Source organism: Grampus griseus, assembly GCF_964374135.1.
Source record: "Grampus griseus genome assembly, chromosome: 1".
Taxonomy (NCBI): Eukaryota; Metazoa; Chordata; class Mammalia; order Artiodactyla; family Delphinidae; genus Grampus; species Grampus griseus.
Window position 1 is genome coordinate 140,329,627 of NC_139017.1, and position 23,484 is coordinate 140,353,110.

A 23,484-nucleotide genomic window follows, 5' to 3' on the forward strand; every position below is an offset into this window, starting at 1 on the left:
TTCTAGAGTTCTGACAGTGGTCTATTTCTTGATCTGAGTGGTGGCCACTCAGGTGTTTACCTTATAGTCTATATGCCCATGTTTTATATATAATACTTTTCTGTATGGGTATTATATTTCATAATAGAAAAAAGGTAGTTTGTAGACTTTAAAATCTAGAAATGCTGTGTATTGTTTAGGTTTTATATGCATGATTATGAACTAAATCTCCATCTTAGTAAAGCTTCTTAATTAAAAAAGTAGATGTTGACTGATGAAAAGCTTTTACCAAACAGTTTTTTTTTTTTTTTTTTTTTTCAGATGGGCCCAATTCTTCATCCATCCACTAATGATCAGAGATGCAATTGACCGGGAAGTTGAAGCTGTTGATAGTGGTAAGTGCTTTATGTCTTGCTGCTTTTTCCTTCATTGATCCAGTCGTTTAGCACATTTACTATTCTTTGTCACTCTTTGTATTATAAAGGGCTAAGTTAAAATAGATATGTCATGTTTATTTTTGAAGGCATTAAATGTCTAATTCAGTATATATTTGAAATAAGTCAAAGAATGGTAGATTTTCGATTTTTCAGCCTTTGTTTTTTGAGGGTTTTACCACAGTGACTGACCTTTTGCAGGATAAGAGCCTGATTCTTAAAGCTAATACTGGGTGTTAAAACTTTAAAAGTTCACATACTCTTTTTGTATGAAGAGGCATTTTCTCTGAGACTTTATTTTAAGCACCATCCTGATATTTAAATAGCTTATTTTTTGTTGCCTCTGTGTGTCAGTGCTTTGTGGGTTGAGTTTCTGTAGTTGTGAAAACAATCGTGGTATGTTTATGGATGAAGAAACTAAACTGAACAGGAAATGCGTTTAATTTTACTTTTTGACAGTTTTTCTTATCTTTGTGATTTAAATACTGAAGACCGTAAGGAAGGCTGTGTGTCTCTATAGGGTGCAGGTTCATTAGAGAACTGTGCTGCACATATCCCTTAATTACAAAGTACCAGTAAATAGCACCACTGCAGATTAACCCTGCTTCCTTATTTTAGTATTAGAAACATGTAACAGTAGACTTGGGGGGATTTCTAGTTCACATAGGTTAGGCTTGGCTTGCATAGCTGAAGAGGCCAGGTCTCTGTACTAGTTCTTCTCTTTGTAGCATTTTCCCTCTTGGCTTGATTGTCTAGTTCTAATAATCACATTGCATTCACTAGGCTGAATAAACTGCAGATGGCTGGAAAGAACTGTGTTGAAGTCAGCAAACTTGTGTTTTACTTATAGAAATGTCACTAACTGTGGCCCTCAATTTATTTGTAAAAGAGGGTGGAATGGAGTTAGATTCCTCCTGGTTCTAGTAGCTCCTTATAATCAAGGATTTATTTTCTTCATTTTTGTTACTTGCCTACCCACAGTGTCTGTTTTTTCATAGGCCCAGATAAGTATTTGTTGAATACATAAAAAACCAAAATAACTAAGGAAAACTCCAAAAGCCTTCCCTACTTTTTGGGACCTAGGAACTATATTCTGTGTCTAATTCCTGCAAGTGTGTTTTTCTTTATACAGTTTCTAGAGTGGGTCGAAATTGGCATTTAAAAGGTTAGACGGGGCTTCCCTGGTGGCGCAGTGGTTAAGAGTCTGCCTGCCGATGCAGGGGACATGCGTTCGTGCCCTGGTCCGGGAAGATCCCACATGCCGCGGAGCGGCTGGGCCCGTGAGCCATGGCCGCTGAGCCTGCGCAGCCGGAGCCTGTGCTCCGCAACGGGAGAGTCCACAACAGTGAGAGGCCCGCGTACGGAAAAAAAAAAAAAAAAAAGGTTAGACGTCTAGGGAATTCCATGGCAGTCCAGTGGTAGGATTCAGCGCTTTACTGCCAGGGCCCACGTTCAATCCATGGTCGGCAAACTAAGATCTCGCAAGCTGTGCGGTGTGGCCAAAAAAGAAAGATTAAACGTCTAATTTAATTTTACAAGTTTAATTTAGAATATGTTTTATTATATTTTGAATATTATGCAGAAATATATATATATATACATACATATGTGATATATGATATGTACACACACACTCACATACAGTAAGTCGTTTTGGTTTAAGATGAACTTAAGCTAAAGGCTCTGTTTTTTTGTTTGTTTTTGATGATAGAAGACGTAGATTTCAATTTGTGATCTGATATAAATAGCTAGGTATATATCATTAGTTACTTAACCTTCTAAGTATGAAGGATTTACTTGAGATTAGGGAGATGGGAGAGGTCTTAAATTTTAACTGGTGTAATAAACTAGTATTCATTAGCCAGTTTTGCTTTTTAGCATACTGTTTATGATATATTATTCTTTTATTTGCATTTATAAGACATCAGAATATTATAAATAAGACAAGAGCTAAGTTTAGATTCTATGAACATACAACAAGATCATTTGGAGACTCAATATTTATACATTGATAGATATTGATATTTATTGTGAACACAGTATAAATTTATCTTGGCTAAAACCACAAAATGTTTAACAGTTTTACATGTTAACGTGTATAGTATGCAGACCATTAAGAGTTAACAGCTCTAGGCCAGGTCTAAGTCAGTATTATATTCATACATCTTAGCTTTTCTTTTTTCCAAAATCAATATCTGCAAATAATGAGATCTATTTTTGAAAGCTCAATAATCAGATGTTATTTTCTTCTATTCAGATGTGATAGTCTTTATTCTATCATTCTCATCTCATTCGCATGTTTTTAGTTGCCTGCATGCTTGGATGGCCCATTCAATGTGAGAGGAGTTGAAAGGAAGTTCAGCTATCCTGGTAGAATCATCTTTTCATTTTCTTTTTCCTTTATTCCTCTCCACCTGCTTATGGAAGAGATTCTTTCCTGAGTTTTTAATTTATTATCTTGTTTTACCTTCGTTACTTTATCACCATGCCCTGCATCGACAATCTGTTTTTGGTCTAATCTTTCAGTGGAGTGGTTATACACACAAATTTATAAGCATTTATTTGCACAATGCAGATAGGTCTGTTCAGTGTTTTATAATTTTCTTGAATACATTTAATCACAGAAGCTCATAAATGTCCACAGGGTAGGTTTTAAAATGGGATTAACTTATTGCTAAAAGAAGATTATAGAGAAAAAAATTATTTTTAATGATTAGCTCTTTATTTTAATGATTGTTCATACTTTTACATAAGCATGTTTAATTGCCTGCATATTGTACCTTAGTAATTGAGACTGAGGATATGGCCAAAGACTTTTTTTATATAATCAAGTGGTTGAGTGTGTTCTCTAAGTGTTCAGTATTTATACTCTATTTTTATCAGTTGTAGGAGGTACTAAATCACTTTTTGTAGGTATGTTTATATGTCTACTCCATTAGTTTTCTGTTGCTGCTGTAACAAATTACCAGAAACTCAGGCTTAAAATAAAAACAAATTTATTTTCTTAAACTTTTGGAGGTCAGACGTCTAAAATATTTCCTCAGGGCTGCATTCCTTTTGGAGCCTCCAAGGGATAATCTGTTTCCTTGCCTTTTGCACCTTCTAGATACCACCTACTTTCCTAGACTATGGCTCCTTTCACTATCTGAAGAGCCATGGGTGTAGAATCTTCTTTGCTATCTGACTTCTGCTTCTGTCTTTATATCTTCTGTCTTTGATCCTCTTACCTCTCTCTTTTAAGGACCCTATGATTACATTGGGACCCAGATAATCCAGGATAATCTCCCCTTCTCAAGATCCTTAATTTAATCACACTGCAAAGTTCCTTTTACCACATAAGGTAACACATTCACAGGTTTTGGAGATTAAGATGTGGCCATCTTTGGCAGCCATTATTCAGCCTGTCACCTTAATAATGGAATTGTTTCTTCTGTGTTACAGCCATATCTTCATAATTTTTACAGAGATTTAAAAAATTTACTCTGTTGAAGCTATGTATATATTTTTTTACTACATATGTTTTCCAGGTATGGAAATTATAAATGTATATATTTTTTACTGTCTCATCTTTGATTTAGACTTCATGGCTTATAACTGCAGTATTTTATTGAATATACTTTTGCTTCTTTCCATCTCTTCTGTCACCACTTTAGTTTCCACTCTCTTTACCAAGTATAACAGTGATGGCCTCTAATCAGTTTCCCTGTCTATACTTTTGCTTCCACATTTACAACCAGAATGAACTTAGTGAAGTCCAGATCTGATAATGTTACTCTCCTTATTAAACATTTGTAATGCCTTACCATTACTCCTATGATTAAAAAAAATAGCTAACATTTTTTTTTTTTTTTTTTGCGGTATGTGGGCCTCTCACTGTTGTGGTCTCTCCCATTGCGGAGCACAGGCTTCGGACGCGCAGGTTCAACAGCCATGGCTCACGGGCCCAGCCGCTCCGCGGCATGTGGGAACTTCCCGGACCGGGGCACGAACCTGTGTCCCCTGCATCAGCAGGCGGACTCTCAACCACTGCGCCACGAGGGAAGCCCCCCCCAAAATAGCTAACATTTATTGAGCACTTATTATGTGCATTGTTATGATTATTACCTCCATTATCCTTATTTGACATACAATGAAACTGAGGCTTAGAAGTGCTCTTTCAAAAATTGTTTCTTAACTCTTCAGCCTGATATCTTGCCTCTGCTTTGATTCTGAACCTTCTGCCTCCAGCAGCTAGTTTTAGTAGTACCTGCTGCATGATGTTCAGTAAATATTTGTTGAAGGAATATATCTTATTTAATTCTTATAAGAATCCTGTGAGCTAGGTACTTGTAACTCCATTCTATAAATGAGAAATAGAATCAGGGAAGTTAGATAACTTTCACAAGGTTGTATAGCTTAGTAAATGGCAGAACTTGGATTCTAGACAAGATACTTCTGACTTCAAAGTGATTGTTTTTAACCATTAATACTTTATTACCAACACAGTTGGCTTTGGAGGAGATTTAAACAATATATATGACAAAGTTCCCAGACAGTAAGGAGTTTGATTTAACATTTTCTTGGCACTTTCATCAGTAAGATCTTGGACATAGCATCTGTTGACTGAAAAAAAATGCACAACCTAAAAGTTGAGAGTTATGTTTTATTTGGCGGATTTTCTGAGGACTTCAAGCCTGGGACACAGCATCTCAGATAACGCTGAGAAAACTGTTCCAAAGAGGCAAGCGGGGGAGCTAGGATATATAGGATTTTTTTGCAACAAAAGACCAGGTAGTCGGAACATCAGAAGATTACTGTTAATAAAAGAAACCGAGATATCTCAAGTTAAGGAATTTAGCGCTTTTCTATGTACGGGAAGATGCAAGAGTCTGGGCTCACTGAAATCATTCCTTTGATAGGCACCGCAGCTATCTGGGTCCAATATCCCATGTTTTCTCATCCTGAGCTTCCTGAGGGCGCACCGTCCCTGTGGCTGTAATGTGATGGCTTGATGGCTGCAACATCTTTTGTTTACTGATATGGCAGGCAATACTTTAGTTCTCACAATAGTAACCTTCAGATTATTAACTGCCTGTTTCATTTGAAAATAAGGGAAAATCTCTAGAAAGGTGAATTGACTACCCAAAGTTAGAGAATGTGTTAAGTCATAGAACTTGTCCTAGATCATTGGTTTCCCTGCTTCAGTCTTACTACACTTTATTCATAAAATTAATTTTTGTTACTTCCTTACTTTCAGTTCTTTAAGCTTGAATTTCCAGATAATAAAGCAAGATACTGAATTTCATTTTATTAAAAGTGTTTCCTTAAAACTGACAGAATATCAACTTGCAAGACCCTCTGATGCAAACAGAAAGGAAATGTTGTTTGGAAGCCTTGCTAGACCTGGACATCCTATGGGGAAATTTTTTTGGGGTAAGATACTAAATACTTCATCTATTTCATGTTTTCTAGTTAAGGAAGATTGAGAATATGAAAAGTTTATAAAGAATGGAAAGTTATAAAGGTAGGGTAGCTAGGTACCTTTTACCTTTTAGGGTAGGTAGGAAGCTTTTCAAATAGAAAGTAGTTCAGCATGCCTATATTTGGTTCTCTAACATTGGATATATGAGGAATAGCACCTAACATTTTGTGAATGTTTTCTGGGTGCCAGATGCTCTGCTAACACTACATGAATTATCCCATTCAATCATCATAACAATGTTATGAGCTTCGTACCATTATAATCTCCATTTAAAGATAAAGAAACAGGCTCAGAGAAGTTAATTTTCTTAAATATGATAGTGGTGGATATGGGATTTGAACCTCTGTTTATCTGGTTATAAAGTGTGTGCTCTTCCCCAACCTAACATTTCCAGTTATCAACAGAGATTCAGCAATAATTTCTCTAGTAGCTTTTGAGCTGTGACCTAATTTTGTTTAATTGTTAAGCTGTTTAAATGGTATCTGGTTTTTCATAATGGCTTTTTCTTAGTGTTAGATTTCAGTTATTATGGCTTTTTCTTAGTGTTAGAATTCAGTTATTATAGCCTTATATTAATCCTTTTGACCACAGAGTAGAATCTGGAATGAGTTGATCTAAATGGTACTTCATTCAAAGGATGATTTGCTTGTTTGTACAGTTATATACACTTTGTATGTCATCCTTGCTTTATGTGGTTTATTTTTAAGAATTATACAGAATATTACTAAAATAATAAAGAGATAAAACCTAATAGTAGACTAATTATTAAGAAAGGAAGCTTAAGGCAATTACTGTTGTTAAGGTATTGCCAACTAGAGATTAATTCCTTATGTGTTAAAATATACTTTGAAATTGTTTCTTATGAATTTTTGTCTTATTATTATACACTGTTTCAATATTGTGAGTCACTTGGGTTATTTCATTAGTTAAATATAGTAGCAAAGGATGCATTGTCAGTGTGGAGACTTAATAAACTTAGTTATTTCTATAATCTTTTCCATCATTTTATAGGAAATGCTGAGACTCTCAAACATGAACCAAAAAGGAATAATATTGATACACATGCTAGATTGAGAGAATTCTGGATGCATTACTATTCTGCTCATTACATGACTTTAGTGGTTCAATCCAAAGGTAATATTGTCTACTATGGCCCTTAAAATTATTTGGAAATAGTGCTTTCTTAGGATTTGTCTGTCGTATCAATGTTGCAGTTCACTGTTAATTTACAATACTTTAGTGCTTGATCCTAATATGAACTAAAGAAAATCAGAATTTGAAGAGGCAAAGCTCAGGGAAGCAAAAAATCATCTGATTCTCAGGCAAATGTTTTTTCTTTTATAGACATAGGTCTTAACTCCAGGCTAGTCTATGAGTGTATTAATATACTGATTGATCATGAATTGTTTTTTCTTTTTTAATAAACTTGTTTATTTATTTATTTAATTTTGGCTGTGTTGGGCCTTCATTGCTGTGTGCAGGCTTTCTCTGGTTGCGGCGAGCGGGGGCGATTCTTCGTTGCAGTTTGCGGGCTTCTAATTGCGATGGCTTCTCTTTGTTGTGGAGCATGGTCTCTAGGTGCATGGGCTTCAGTAGTTGTGGCACACGGGCTCAGTAGTTGTGGCACATGGGCTTAGTTTGCTCCTCAGCATGTGGGATCTTCCCAGACCAGGGCTCGAACCCGTTTCCCCTGCATTGGCAGGCAGATTCTTAACCACTGCGCCACTGGGAAGTCCCATGAATTGGCCTTTTAAGCCACATTTGGCTGCTGCCTCTGTTATCTCCGGTTTTGCATTTAATCTGTATTAATCATAAACTCTTAAAGGGCACAGTGTTTGTCTTTTCATCCTTACATAGGGTTCAGTAAAATGGCATGATTAATTGAAGTCTGTCATGGTGATGCTAGCAGAAGTATCTTAAATGTAATAATACTGGTCAATACCTCTACTCTTTTCCTTTTATCATTACTGAAAATGATGTTGTGTCAGCTTTTCTCATTAAAGAAATCATAGTACCTTTCTTTTGTTTTCTTTATATTTTAATCTCCTTAGGCTGTTTTTCAAAGTCAGTCATTTGCTGAACTGTTCATTTTGATATGTCAATACCTTATAGTTTGTATATTTCTTTTTGAAAAACTAATCCTCTCACCCTAATGTGATTCTCCTTTCTTCAACTAGGTATTGATTCTTTTTCATTCTCTTCTGTGATAACAAATATGAGCATATTAACGCTTGTTGCAGATTTCTAAAATAAGCCCCACGTGTTTGATTAGAAAACCTTGTCCAATCTAGAGTCAGTTGATTTCGGAGCTTCAGCATTTATTATATCATTTAAGAGTTAAATATCAGTATAAATAGTATAGAGTAAATTCAGAACTTGATTAGTCTAATTTGCATCTTGTATTTATATACTGGGGCATCTCTTTTGAGAATTAGTGAAAGTCATGTAGCTGGTGAAACTAACAAATACTATCCAGTGATGGTAACGAGTCACTGGGATAAAGCTAAAAGGTTTCCTTTTTCATTTAGATCTCCTGTTTTACTAGAAATTTCAGAAGAATTTCTTACGAAATATAAGAAAATAATCAAAAGAAGATAGAAATCATATCAGCCTAAGAAGACATATATTAAAACCACAGCAAGTGTAAATTAATGTAAAGTAAAGTAAATGGAGTATAATAGTACTGATGAGCTGCTGAGAAGGGTAGTGTAGGTTAGTTAAGAGAAACCTTCCTAGAGGAAGTAAGTTTTGGAATGGGGTAGGAGGATGATTGATGTATTTTTATCTCTTGGTCCTTCTTCTAGCCTAATGATAAACAAAAACTTTTTTTTCTACTTGTGTGTTTTTTCTAACTTTGCCAGGGAGAAAGAATAAAGGAGTCTTAACAAAATTATATGTGTCTCAAGGTTTTCTTAAATATTATTTTTCCTATTACTGATTAAGGAATGGCAAGTGATGCCCAAACTAAAGTATTCCTTTGTTTTATAGTTAAAGATCTGTGAGAAATATAATTGCATTTCTACCTTTAATAACAACACTGCCTTTCCCTGTCTCCTTCCTGCCCTCTCCACGAAGAAACACTGGATACTTTAGAAAAGTGGGTGACTGAAATCTTCTCTCAGATACCAAACAAGTAAGACATTTATTTTCATAAATCATACACCTATAGAGTTAAAGAGGCTAAAGTTAAAGAGTTAAAGATTCATATCTTCCCGTATGAATCCCAGAGGTTTTTGCTTTTAGTTTATTTTTTTTTAAACAGGTGATTATATTAAGAACTAAAGTAGTTTAGCAAGATTGCACAGCCTTTGAGTGGGAAAACTAAGATAACCAAAGATCCCATAGTTTCTGTAGTTCAGAACTTACAAGCTTATAAACTTATAGTAAGCAGTAACTCTGAAGAATTTGTGCCTCCTTTTACATTTATTCAGAGCTTTTCTGTTACTATGTACAGTGCTTGAAATTATGATATGAAAGCAAATATTGTATTGGGAGGTAGCATATACATATACGTATCCCCTGCCTCAGAACAAATTAAGTTCTGAAGGTTTGTTTTTTAAAGTCAGTTGTTTGGAACTTGGAATGCTTTTTCCCCATAAACAAAATAATCTCGTAGTTGATGACTGACTTTACATATTGCCTGAAAAGTCTATTGCATATATTGTAGTTGAATCAAATTGCCTTTTATTAGAAATTGGTTGTAGGGTTCTAGTTCAGAAAGCTACTATTTTTTTGTCCACCTCAAATTCATCAAAATAATACAAATATTTAAAAGATACTTTATTGTTACATTTTTTGTTGCAAAGAATACAGAAAATTTAATTCTCAAGCAAAGTGTCTCTTCCCACTCTTAGCAGTTTGCATTTTAGTAAACTAAATGAAATCAGATTATTTTTTCTTGCATCAGGTGAGTAAGCTAGACTCTTTCCAGTTCTTCATTCCAAGACAATTTGTTTTAAATTTATGAAAGAAAAATTAGCTTTAAAAATGTTGGAATAATTTGTAATAACAACAGATTGGTTATTATTATCTTGGCTTTATGTAAACTTCTGTTGATAATTAGCAATACTTTTAAGTATGCTAATTAAGATAATGAAAGCCATGCCAAAGTTATGGGGTTATTTAATTTGTTTTTGTTTGTTTGTTTTGATAAGAAATGAGTATTAGCTATGGAAATGTCAAATGGCAGATTGAAATGTGTTTCACTGTGAAACTTTACTAATAAAATCAGAGGTATATTGAATAGGCGGATTCATTAGGTCTTGTCAATCAATTCCTAATAAGAATTTTAAATTAAAAAAAGTGCTTTTACATATTATTCACTAAGAACTTTGGTTCCTTAATCAGACGGGTTAAAAAGTGTTCTAGGTAATTAATACTGATTTCATACTGACCATATTTTAGAAGAAATATTAGTTACAATATATCCAACCAGGTGTGAAGCCTCTAGAAGGAAGAGTCCAAGTTTCTCAAATACTACAGTGCCTAATATTGTACTTTATATGTAAGAATCTCTCCATATATATTTCTTGGATTAAAAAAATATCTCTAGTGTAAGTTTTCTTTCTGAAATGGCTTTGTATTAAGAGGAGAACTGAAGTTGGATGGGACTGATAGAGACAGTAAATATTGGGAGGGGAGGTCCCTTCAATTCATTGTTTTCTGTCTCCTGTGAGTTTTAAAAGTATTTGAGTTATTGGGGCTGAGGTTAAGAATAGTTTGTGTAGTTCAGGATTTTGTGGCTTTGTTGCCATCTATTCGCTTATGCCTAGAATGCTTTTCAGCCAGGAGTATGTAGAATAGACTATAAAAACCTATCAGTTTAGGCATCCCTAAAGATACTGCTTATAAAGGCTTTTGCCAATTAAATTTTAATGTATTTGTTTTATTTTCAGTGGGTTACCCAAACCAAACTTTGGCCATTTAACGGATCCATTTGACACACCAGCATTTAACAAACTTTATAGAGGTTCGTGAACCAAAGGTTTAAAACTGTTTGAAATAACTTTAGCACATTCTCTAAAACTTAACTGAGGCTGCCAATTTTCTTTGAAAATGAGAATACAACAGAAAGTACAGCTGGATTGGAAAGGGAGTAGACAGTGGAAATCCAACTAGTGACAGATAGCAGGCCACTAACTAGTAGCAGTTTCATTGGTTTGGCACCTTAATGCTACTTGAGTCTGTTTCATGCTTTCTCCCTATTTTCTTCTTGTTCCCTTTCGTTCTTGGTTTTTTGTTTCTTTCCTATTTTGTTTTTATCTATATTCTGCTCTTTTTTGCCTTTAAAAGAGAAAAATAGAGGATGGGAAAACACTTTGGAAATAATTTCCTTTTATCTTCATTATAAAACCAATTTTTGTTAAATGAAGGCAGATTTAGTATAAAAAAAAAAAATGGGTGGGGGGAGTTACCCTTAAATCTTACCATCCAGAGAAGTGGTTTTGGCAGATTTCCTTTTGAGTTTCTGTAGGTATATTTTCTTAATGTAGTTGAGATTATAAAATATATACACTCTATCTCTTGCTTATTTCATTTAATATTATATTTGTAATAACTGCCCAATGAGCCATCGCATGGTTATGCTATAACTTATTTAACAGTTTGCCCATAGTGAATATTGCAGAAACATTCCTAATTCACCATTTCTCTTTCTTTGCTCTTTTTATCATGGCAGATTTTTTTCTTTCTCCTAATTGCCTAGTTATTCCCTTCTTCTCCTTCACCCCATTGCCAGTCTCTTTCCTCTTCCCTTTCTCTGACCAATGACTTTTGTCACACTCTTTATCTGCTGCTGGCTTCATTTTATCTAAGCTGACTCTTCCCAGAGACAACTTATTTTTGGTTGTATTCTTCCTGGCTGTAGATTTTCTCTTCAAAGAATCGTAGAAGAATGGGAAGCACTGGGAAGAATCTTAGAGTTACTTCAGCCTACCCCACTCATCATACCATAACAGATTCAGAATGAGTTAAATGCAAGTGATTTTCTCAAGGTCGTATAAACACAGATAGCAAGATAGTAGTAGGGCTGGATTTCAGCCATGGGTCTCCTGACTCCTAGTCCTGTACCCGTTCTTGCAAGAAGGGATCCATCTTTAGGGGCTTGCCTATTTTCATAGTTCTTTTATCCATGCCTTCTCTATCTGTGAAACCAAATTGAAAAGAAATTTACAAAAATTGCATTATTCAAATTGGAAAATTGGCAACTTGAAATAATAATTGCATTATATTTAATTTTCCCATGCTTATTGGAGGATGAAATATATTGAATTTTAAAAAATTTCATGTAACATAGTATATATAAGTTATAGAGAAACACTTATATCTGTTCTTCTGAAAAATATTTTTGTTCAGTTGTTCCAATCAGAAAAATTCATGCTCTGACCATCACATGGGCACTTCCCCCTCAACAGCAACATTACAGGTAAGAGTTCAAAGGCAAATTTACTCCACTAGATACTGAGTGAGAATCATATTTTAAAAGCATACTAAATGGTTTAAATTTGGGCATTCCGGATTTATAAACACAGGTAACATGGTAAACTAGGACCTCACTACTCCTGGATTGTTCAAGCCTTTGCTATATATTTTAATGTCTTCTTGGGTATAAAAGCTAGAGTTTTCTTATAATTAGTTGCCTTTCCTGAGTCTTTGAAGTTAAGTATCTTAGTGTGAATGCTAACTTTTGTAATTATTTTATTTAGCACTTTGAGTACAAATATATGTTAGCTTATGATTTATTTGTCAGTGGTGGCCATTTAGTTCGATCTTGTCAAAAGTAAAGTTAAATAATTTTGAGCCTGAAATACAACTACAGCATAAATCTCAAGGACCTACTTGAGTTGGGAATGAGTTAGGTCAGATTTTTAGAAATTAGGAAAACACTTCAATTTATTTATATAATTATTTTACATGAGCAATATACATGGGCTAAGAAGTTCCTTAAAGATAAGGATCAGTCAATGGCTACAAATGCTTTTCTCATTAGAAATAAATGCTAATGAACTGATAAAAATTTAACTTAAGTTTCTAAAACTAACCAACAAAACAAACCCAAGAAGAGACACACACAAGCAGAAGGAAAGAAAAGTAATGTGTATTGCTTTAAGCTCAGTAAAAAATTCTTTTAACAATCAAGTCCCATGAAGTTAACAAGAACAGTATGCCTCCAGTGAGAAAGCAGAGAACGTGTGTATTGTCTACTTACTTTTTTTTAGTGCAAGGATAATATAGGAAAAAGTAATGTCCATTGGTTGTATAGTTATGTTAGAGTATCCCAAAACGTGTTAAAATGATTATATGCATATTTAAAAGTTTATTCCGTTTGTTTTAAATTTATATTATAAGAGTAATATGCTTGTAAAATGTTGAGGACAAAAGAGTATTTAAGTAAAAGGTAAAACTCTGCTTCTCCTCTGTCCTCAAAGATATGCCCAACATTAATAGTTCCATATATATCCTTCAGACATTAAAATAATGAATATAAAACATGTCTTTTTTAATGGAAATAGAATTATACTATGTATACCATTTTTCCCATTTTTTGCATTTCTTGTTAATTAACAAAGCCTCGTTTATCTTCTGCCTGATTACTAAGGTAATTCATTGTAGAAATCTTGAAAACTACTGAAAAGTAGAAAAAAGTCATCCGTGATTCTGTTTTCCAAAGACTGTTACCATTTCTGTATGTTTTGATCCAGTTATTATTATTTTTTTAATGAACTGTATATTTGTTTTAACCTGATGCTTATCCCAAATATGTGAACTCCCACTAAATTAGCTTTTGGGGGAACGATTTTATATTTTTACAAAGAAGCAAGTGTTTCTCCCTCCAGAGTTACCAAATACAGTACAATTAGATTTGGTTACATGCAAATGTTATGTATTCAACTGGGTTCATTCTTTAACTGATTTGCTCCTCTATGTCAGTTTTAGGATAGATGAAATCTAAAATATGTCATTCATATTTTATGTTTTTTTTCAAATTCATATTTTAAACAATGACTTTTAAGAGTTTACTGAGTATAATTCTGTAAACTAAGTTTAAAATTTAAGAATGTTTAGATTTCCTAGCTTGATTTTTCTGTATATTTTTGGTAGGAATATATTCCCAAAATTATAGTAGAAGCCAGTGGGAAAAGATGATGTGAATAACACATAAACAACTACTCAGACTATTGATGTATATTATTATATAAGATATTTTTTACACCTGTTATTGCATTTTCCTGAAAAGCCTATGAGCAAGTAGTTAGGCAAGTAGAGAGAAAAAGAAAATAGAGTGAGATTAAGTCTTTTGCTCAAGATCATGCACTTACTTACAGGAATAACTAAAACTACAAGCTAGATTTTCTGACCCATAAAGCAACACATTTCAGTTTACCACAGAGCCTGATGCAATGCCGAAAGCTTTTAAGGATACAGAATGATTCATATCTGCATCAGATTCTAAAATGATAAAGAATCTGTATTATTTCTATTTTGGGTGAAAAAATAATGAAAGATTTTACCATGAAAAGAAGTAAGATTGGTATCCAAAAGAAAAAGTAGTATCCAAAAGAATTCTTAAATTTTGGAATATTTGTACTTATTCAGTGATTTCAGATGAAAAGTTAAATTTCACCATGTTTTCTATTTTTATCTCGCTGCTGTCAAATTAATTATAGTTTCATATTTAGTAGAATTTATGTGAAAATAAGTTTGTAATCACATTCTCAAATATCAATCTCAGAAGTAAGATTTTCTAAAGTAAAATTAAGGTATTTATACCTTAATTTTTAAAAATTTCTGACCTTAACTTTTTTTTTAAAGGGTGAAGCCACTTCATTATATCTCTTGGCTGGTTGGACATGAAGGCAAAGGCAGCATTCTTTCTTACCTTAGAAAAAAGCAAGTATTTAATTAATAAGTATTTTCAGTGTAGCAATCTCTGAAAAATAATGGATAAGTGTTATATAACCCATTCTTTTCTTTTTTTGCTTTGTCTGCCAGGAAGCGTAGATTCAAATCTAACACTTAATTAAAGTCTCTTCATAACCTAGATTATTTTAATGACCATATCATATTTGTATATTTCCTTGGAAGCCACCTTTTAGCCCATGTTGGAAGTATTATAGTTGTACACAAAATTTTTAAATTCATAAATAGAGTCCAGAATTACATGAAAGTTTAGCTCTAATCAAGAATTTGGATTTGAATAATAATGAAGTCAGTTATTTAAATGCTGTGGATCTCCAGGCTTTCCCAACCCAGAAGGCAGACTTTAATGAAAACTTCACTGGGCAGATAAATCATATAAATATGGGAGACTGTGAACAGTATATGCAGCCATGTTAGCAGTATGTTAGCCATGTTTCCTAAAGCATTTAAGCACTTGTTTAAGTTGCCTAGCCAAATAATAGAAATACAGCTTTAGAATCAGGACCAAAACACATTAAAGTAATTCCTTGCTTGATTTTTCTATACACTATTCAAGAATGGAAAGTAGATGAGAAATTTAAATAAGACTTTAAAATATTGATGTGTACTAGATTATTAAAAGAAAGCTGAGAGGGCAGGCTTATTAGAAAAATAATGAATGACGTTAAGTACATATATGCCTTACACAATGAATGTAATATCATTTGAGATTTGCATAACCTTTTTACCTTACTGAACTTTATTAGAATTTCAAGTTTTTCATTCTGGCCTCCTCTCTCCTTATTTTAGACTTTCAGGATTATTCTAGTTAGGAAAAGACACAGTCTTATTGCTTCTTTTTTAGATAACCTGTGCAGGTTAGCTGATGGTCTCAAAGAGCCCACTTAACATTCTAAGTAGGGAAGTATCTGAAGTATTTTTTAAGGCTTCTCTTGGGAGATGGCTCAAAAAGGGATGCGAGAAATGCCTCCCAGGGGAATTCCCTGGAGGTCCCAGTGGTTGGGACTCCGCGCTTTCACTGCTGAGGACCTGGGTTGAATCCCTTGTCAGGGAACTAAGATCCTGCAAGCCTAGCAGGGCGGCTAAAAAAAAGAAAAAGGGAAATGCTTCCCAGCAAGCGTACTTTCAATATATTGTGAAGTATGAAGTATGAAGAACATACTTCACAATATATTAAAAGTATGCTTTGACAAAAAATTACTTTGTTCTCTTTGACAAAAAATTACTGTGGCTTCATGAAACTGATAATGTTTTACTATGTTGTAATATTAGTGTTTCCATTAAAGAAGTAAATACGGCCGTTATTTCCTTCTGATCATTCCTGTATGCAGTACAATTCCTTGGGAGGCTTTGTACTTTAAAAAAATTTGTACTTTTAAACTTACTGTTGGAAAGCATGTTTGCTTCAAAGCCTGGGCTTCCCAAATTTTACATAGAAAGCCTACCTATTTTGTTAATTTGAAGTATTTGTAGACTATCAATCCCAAGATATTGACTGGATTAATTTTTTCTCCTAACTGTAGGTGCTGGGCTCTTGCACTATTTGGTGGAAATGGTGAGACAGGATTTGAGCAAAATTCTACTTATTCAGTGTTCAGCATTTCTATTACATTGACTGATGAAGGTTATGAACATTTCTATGAGGTAAGTAATAAAAATGGAGGGTTTTTAAAATTATATAGATATCATTTTATGCAAAAGTATAATTAGATGTTTCATTTTTAGGTTGCTCATACTGTCTTCCAGTATTTAAAAATGCTGCAGAAGCTAGGCCCAGAAAAAAGGTAATATATACTTATAAGAGTCAATCCTAATATGTTTTAGCCTTCAGGCTACCAACAGACATGCGTTAGTCCTGCTTGGTGGTTTTCCAGGCATTTCTTGCTTAATTTCCTTTACTTGTTCCATATCCTTAGTCCACTACATGTGAACGTATGTTAAAGATTTAGGTTTACGTGGACAGTCTGTTTATTTTTATACTTTTCTTTTCTTGATGACGATTCTAATGAGAAATTTAAATATGTCTTCTAATTATAATTTTCTTCTTTCACAGAATTTTTGAAGAGATTCAGAAAATTGAGGATAATGAATTTCATTACCAAGAACAGGTACTGGAAGTCAAATTCTTTTTGAATGTTATCTGTGACCAAGTTGAAACTGGTGTGGACATTGTTCCTCTTTTTGGAAGTGTCACTGGAGTTTTAATTCTGCCACTCTCTGTCATGTGAGTCTCAAGATGGCCTTGAGGTTTCTGAAAATTCACTCTTGTGTTTTTGAGTATTTATATTGAGTAACAGTGAGAGAATTAGGCAGATTGACACAGATCATGTTGTGTGACAATCATTCATCTATGTAGTCATTTCATATGTCTATCCCTTTAATCCCTTTGATAAACATTCATGGAGAGCTTGATATTTTGGGAATTCAAATATTGTGAAGACATTCTACAAGGTAATATGAAGTAATTACCATATATAATGTTAGAAATAGTGTGCTTTGTACTTTCAGGGTAAGGAAAGCATTTGCCTTGACTGGAATAGGACAGGGAAGCCTTCATGGATGTAGTAAATTTGAATTGAGTTCAGTATTAAAAAATGGATAAGGTTTAGATATTCTAAGCAATGGGAAGCACATTAAGTAAGGAACTCTGGGGTATTATGAAAAAGTGAATGATCCTACATGTCTGTGGCATAGGGTATATGAAAGCAAAGTTGAAAGGTAAGGAGTTTAGAGCAGGGTTTTTAAAAAACCCTTTTTGTGCCTTGGATCCCTTTGGAAATCTGTTGAATCCTATGGACCCCTCCTCAGAATATTATTTCACCTCTTCATCTTTTTAAACTCTCAGAAAAATCGCCCTAGTAGTACAATGATCACTGGTATATCCCTCACCTAGATTTACCAGTTCTTAATATTTTGCCATATTTTCTTTCTCTCTCACACCTCTTCTTGTGTGTGTGTGTATGTATTTTTTTAAGATTTAATTACAGATATCATGATACTTCACCTCTCAATGTTTTTTAACATGTATCTGCTACAAACAAATGTATTCTCTTGCATAACCTCACTAAAATTGTGCTCAGGAAATTTAACATTAAAACAATACTGTTAAATACTTATTATGCAGCCCATAGAATAGTGGGTTTTTTGTTTTGTTTTTGTATTTTGTTTTTATTGAAGTATAGTTGATTTACGATATTGTGTTAGTTTCAGGTATACAGCAAAGTGATTCAGTGATACATATGTATATATGTATATATTTTCAGATTATTTTCCAGTATAGGTTATTACAAGATATTGAATATAGTTCCCTGTGCTGTATAGTAAATCCTTGCTGCTTATCTATTTTATGTATAGTAATTGTATCTGTTAATCCCATACTCTTAATTTATCCCTCCCCCCATCCCTTTCTCTTTGGTAACTATAAATTTGTTTTCTATGTCTGAGGCTGTTTCTGTTTTGTATATAAATTTCATTTGTATTATTTTTTAGATTACACATATAAATGATATCATAATATTTGTCTTTCTCTATCTGACTTGCTTAGTATGATACTCTCTAGGTCCATCCATGTTGCTGCAAATGGCAATATTTTATTCTTTTTTTTATGGCTGAGTAATGCTCCACTCTGTGTGTGTGTGTGTGTGTGTGTCTGTGTGTGTATCTCATATTTTCTTAAATCACTCATCTGTTAATGGGCACTTGGGTTGCTTCCATGTCTTGGCTATTGTAAATAATGCTACTATGAACATTGGGGTGCATGTATCTTTTTAAATCAGAGTTTTCATCTTTTCAGATATATGCCAAGGAGTGGGATTGCTGGATCATATGGTAGCTCTATTTTTAGTTTTTTTAAAGGAAGCTCCATACTGTTTCTGTAATGGCTGCACCAATGTACATTCCCAGCAACAGAGTAGGAGGGTTCCCTTTCATAGAATAGTGTTTTTAAATGCATAAGATAAAATCCAGTAGGTTACAAAGGAATACTGAAATAAAGACTCAAAATAGTAAAAATTAGTAATATGGGTCTCTGTATCGATATATTAAATAACAAAGTCTAATGGTAGATCTAATAATTATTACAATTTTAAGTAGCAATGAATGTGCTATTTTTTCTTCTTAATAGTCATCCATTTTATACACATCAGTGTATACATGTCAATCCCAATCTCCCAATTCATCACACCACCCACCCACCCCCATCCCCGCCGCTTTCCCCCCTTGGTGTTCATACGTTTGTTCTCTACTTCTGTGTCTCAATTTTTGCTCTGCAAACCGGTTCATCTGTACCATTTTCTAGTTTCCACAGATATGCGTTAATATATGATATTTGTTTTTCTCTTTCTGACTTACTTCACTCTGTATGACAGTCTCTAGATGCATCCACATCTCTACAAATGACCCAATTTCGTTCCTTTTTATGGCTGAGTAATATTCCATTGTATATATGTACCACATCTTCTTTATCCATTCGTCTGTTGATGGGCATTTAGGTTGCTTCCATGACCTGGCTATTGTAAATAGAGCTGCAATGAACATTGTGGTACATGACTCTTTTTGAATTATGGTTTTCCCTGGGTATATGCCCAGTAGTGGGATTGCTGGGTCATATGGTAATTCTATTTTTAGTTTAGTAGTTCTCCATAGTGGCTGTATCAACTTAAATTCCCACCAACAGAGCAAGAGGGTTCCCTTTTCTCCACACCCTCTCCAGCATTTGTTGTTTGTAGATTTTCTGATGATACCCATTCTAACCGGTGTGAAGTGATACCTCATTGTAGTTGTGATTTGCATTTCTCTAACAGTTAGTGATGTTGAGCAGCTTTTCATGTGCCTCTTGGCCATCTGTATGTCTTCTTTGGAGAAATGTCTATTTAGGTCTTCTGCCCATTTTTGGATTGGGTTGTTTGTCGTTTTTCCCTTGCTGTTTTCAATAATTTTTCTTTGTCTTTAATTTTTGCCAATTTGATTATTATGTCTCTTGGCGCGTTTCTCCCTGGGTTTACCCTGTATGGGACTCTCTGCACTTCCTGGACTTGGGTGGCTATATCCTTTCCCATGTTAGGGAAATTTTCGACTCTAATCTCTTCAAATATTTTCTTGGGTCCTTTCTCTCTCTCTCTTCCTTCTGGGACCCCTATAACGCGCATGTTGTTGCATTTAATGTTGTCCCAGAGGTCTCTTAGGCTGTCTTCATTTCTTTTCATTCTTTTTTCTTTATTCTGTTCTGCAGCAGTGAATTCCACCATTCTGTCTTCCAGGTCACTTATCTGTTCTTCTGCCTCAGTTATTCTGCTATTGATTCCTTCTAGTGTATTTTTCATTTCAGTTATTGTATGGTTCATCTCTGTTTGTTTGTTCTTTAATTCTTCTAGATCTTTGTTAAACATTTCTTGCACATTCTTGATCTTTGCCTCCATTCTTTTTCCGAGGTCCTGGATCATCTTCACTATCATTATTCTGAACTCTCTTTCTGGAAGGTTGCCTATCTCTTTCATTTAGTTGTTTTTCTGGGGTTTCATCTTGTTCCTTCATCTGGTACATAGCCCTCTGCCTTTCCATCTTGTCTGTGTTTCTGTGAATGTGGTTTTTGTTCCACAGGCTGCAGGATTGTAGTTCTTCTTGCTTCTGCTGTCTGCCCTCTGGTGTATTAGGCTATCTAAGAGGCTTGTGGAAGTTTCCTGATGGGAGGGACTGGTGGTGGGTAGAGCTGGCTGTTGCTCTGGTGGGCAGAGCTCAGTAAAATTTTAATCCGCTTGTCTGCTGATGGGTCGGCCTGGGTTCCCTCCCTTTTGGTTGTTTGGCCTGAGGTGACCCAACACTGGAGCCTAGCCAGGCTCTTTGGTGGAGCTAATGGCAGACTCTGGGAGGGCTCACACCAAGGAGTACTTCCCAGAACTTCTGCTGCCAGTGTCCTTGTCCTCATGGTGAGGCACAGCCACTCCCCGCCTCTGCAGGAGACCCACCAACAGGGTAGCATGTAGGTCTGGTTCAGTCTCCTGTGGGGTCACTGCTCCTTCCCCTGGGTTCCAGTGCACACACTACTTTGTGTGTGCCCTCCAAGAGTAGAGTTTCTGTTTCCCCCAGTCCTGTCAAAGTCTTGCAATCAAATCCTGCTAGGCTTCAAAGTCTGATTCTCTAGGAATTCCTCCTCCCGTTTCCAGACCCCCAGGTTTGGAAGCCTGACGTGGGGCTCAGAACCTTCACTCCAGTGGGTGGACTTCTGTGGTATAAGTGTTCTCCCGTTTGTGAGTCACCCACCCAGCAGTTATGGGATTTGATTTTATTGTGACTGTGCCCCTCCTACCATCTCATTGCGGCTTCTCCTTTGTCTTTGGATGTGGGGTATCTTTTTTGGTGAGTTCCAGTGTCTTCCTGTCGATAGTTGTTCAGCAGTTAGCTGTGATTCTGGTGTTCTTGAAAGAGGGAGGGAGAGCATGTCCTTCTACTCCGCCATCTTCTGAGTGTGCTATTTTGAGATATCTGCAACAGCTATATTGTGATTTCTATTGGTTATAGTCATAGATTCTGATAATACTGCTGTGGTTTGTTGCCTGTATATTTATAAATGAATAAAAATGCTAAGTTAGAGTTTAGTGAAAATAAATATGTAATTTCTTCCCAATCAAACTCATGCTTCGCGCCCTCCCTGAATTTGTCCACTGATATCTTGTGGGAGGTATCTGTAGGCCCTTAATTAAGAGCCCCCAATTTAGCACCAGTTCATAGAGCATCGTGAAATCTGCCTTTTTGGATCATCACCAGGGACAAATATCTACTATAATTTGAGAAGACTTAAGTACATGAGGACAAGGTCACAAAAACTATAAGCTTCCAGTTGCTATTGATTCCTATACAGTCTGCTGTATATGCTTGAAGTCATTTGAAATTGAAATCTTATTCTATGAAAACAGAGAGCTACTGTGTTTTATATTGGCCATTTGAGGGTCCTATAGACACTTCTCTTCTATAAATTGATTGATATGCATAGAACCCCCAAGTCCTGCCATCAACTTTAGCAGTACTGATTTTTTTCAGTGTTCTTATTAACTGTTGTGGCAACATGTGGGCAGAACTGTGGCAGGGAAAGAGTAGGAGTAAGAATTGTGGACTACAGCCATAACTAATACCCTTATTCCTTTTTGGGGGATTGGCTTTTTAGCATTAGCTGAGTTACATTTTCTTTCTGCCCTTCTAGTTTCTTCTTAGCAAGACATTTCAAGATACCTTTTTTATAGCTCGCCATTTTGTAGCTCATTTTTTTTTTTACCTTTAGCACAGTATTCATGAATGCTTGTCTTGATTTTAAAACATGAGCCCAAAACATTTTAGACTAAAACCTAATCAGTACAAAGAACAAATCAGAAAGGTTCATATCTTTGTTTGAACTGCTAAATTTTAACTCAAGTAGCTCAGCTTATTTCAGCTTTTATATATTTCTGTTTTATTAACAAAGTTGACATATCTCCTCTTCAGATATTTTTCTTGTCTTCATCAGTAAAGGCAAATAGGAATGCTCTTTCAGACTATTCAAGCCAGTCATTTTTAATTAAAAAAAAATTTTAAAGTAATTTTTATTTCACATGGGAACTTGGACTCAATATACCTTATAAATCAGCTACTTGAACTAGAGAAAAGCTGTTTAAGTGTCTTTCTATATGCAGAGAAACAGGAATAATGTAATAATAATGGAAGGCAGTGAGAGTGGCAGTAAACAAAAAAATTAGAAGATAGATAATAACAAGTGTTGGACATGTAGAGAAATTGGAACTCTCATACATTGTGGGTGGGAGTGTAAAATGGTACAGCTGCTTTGGAAAACAGTTTGACAGTTCCTTAAAAAGTTAAGCATAGAGATACCATATAAGCCTGCAGTTCCATCTCTAGGTATACACCCAAGAGAATTGAAAACCTATGTCCACACAAATACTTGTACACTGGTGTTCACAGCAGCATTATTCATTATAGCCAAAAAGGGGAAACAATCCAAATGTCCTTCAATGAGTGAATGGTTAAACAAAATGTAGAATTTGCATACTGTGGAATATTATTCAGCATAAAAAGTAATGAAGTACGGATTCATTCTACAACATGGATGAACCTTGAAAATATGCTAAGTGAAAGAAGCAAGACACAACAGGTCACATATTATATGATTCCATTTATCTGGATATGAAATATCCAGAATAGGTAAATCTATAGAGCCAGAGCACAGATTGATGGTTGTTTTCAGTGGCTGGGAGGTGTGGGTAACAGGGAGCAACTGCTTACTGGGTATGGAAGTTTCCTTTTGGGCTGATGAAAATACTCTGGAACTAGATAGAGGTGATGCTTGTACAACTTTATAAATATACTGAAAACCACTGAGTTATATACTTTATTATACATTTTATTTTATTTTTAATTGTATACTTTAAAAGTGTGGATTTTATGGTATGTGAATTATATCTTAAAAAAAAATTAAAGGATAGCATTTAAGTGTTTTTTTTTTTTCCTAGTACTTTGTCCATTGCCTTGGCACCAAAGATCTACTTTTAGCCAGGGTCCTGTTTTCTCATAGGAAATATTTTGAATCACTCAATTTTGTAGCAAGCTGAATAGAACAGTTAACTTACAAAAATAAGTGGCTGGTGAAAATAACTGGTTAAAAAATTTAGAACAGAGTAGAGGGAGTCATTTTAAACAATAATAGCA

The 23,484-nt window shown here is 34.7% G+C and overlaps 1 protein-coding gene across 3 annotated transcripts in view; it reads left to right on the plus strand.

The window, feature by feature from the left end:
* The window catches only part of NRDC (nardilysin convertase), a 91,475-nt gene that overhangs the window by 45,211 nt on the left and 22,780 nt on the right, over positions 1 to 23,484 (plus strand). For 2 of the 3 annotated variants that reach the window (XM_082651694.1, XM_082651695.1), the window contains 10 exons: positions 301 to 374; positions 5,730 to 5,825; positions 6,886 to 7,008; positions 8,950 to 9,007; positions 10,770 to 10,843; positions 12,229 to 12,298; positions 14,686 to 14,763; positions 16,317 to 16,437; positions 16,519 to 16,577; positions 16,847 to 16,901. In XM_082651694.1, coding sequence (XP_082507820.1) covers positions 301 to 374; positions 5,730 to 5,825; positions 6,886 to 7,008; positions 8,950 to 9,007; positions 10,770 to 10,843; positions 12,229 to 12,298; positions 14,686 to 14,763; positions 16,317 to 16,437; positions 16,519 to 16,577; positions 16,847 to 16,901 — 808 coding nt within the window. The remainder of the gene's footprint in view (positions 1 to 300; positions 375 to 5,729; positions 5,826 to 6,885; positions 7,009 to 8,949; positions 9,008 to 10,769; positions 10,844 to 12,228; positions 12,299 to 14,685; positions 14,764 to 16,316; positions 16,438 to 16,518; positions 16,578 to 16,846; positions 16,902 to 23,484) is intronic. The other variant, XM_082651696.1, reaches the window with a different exon arrangement.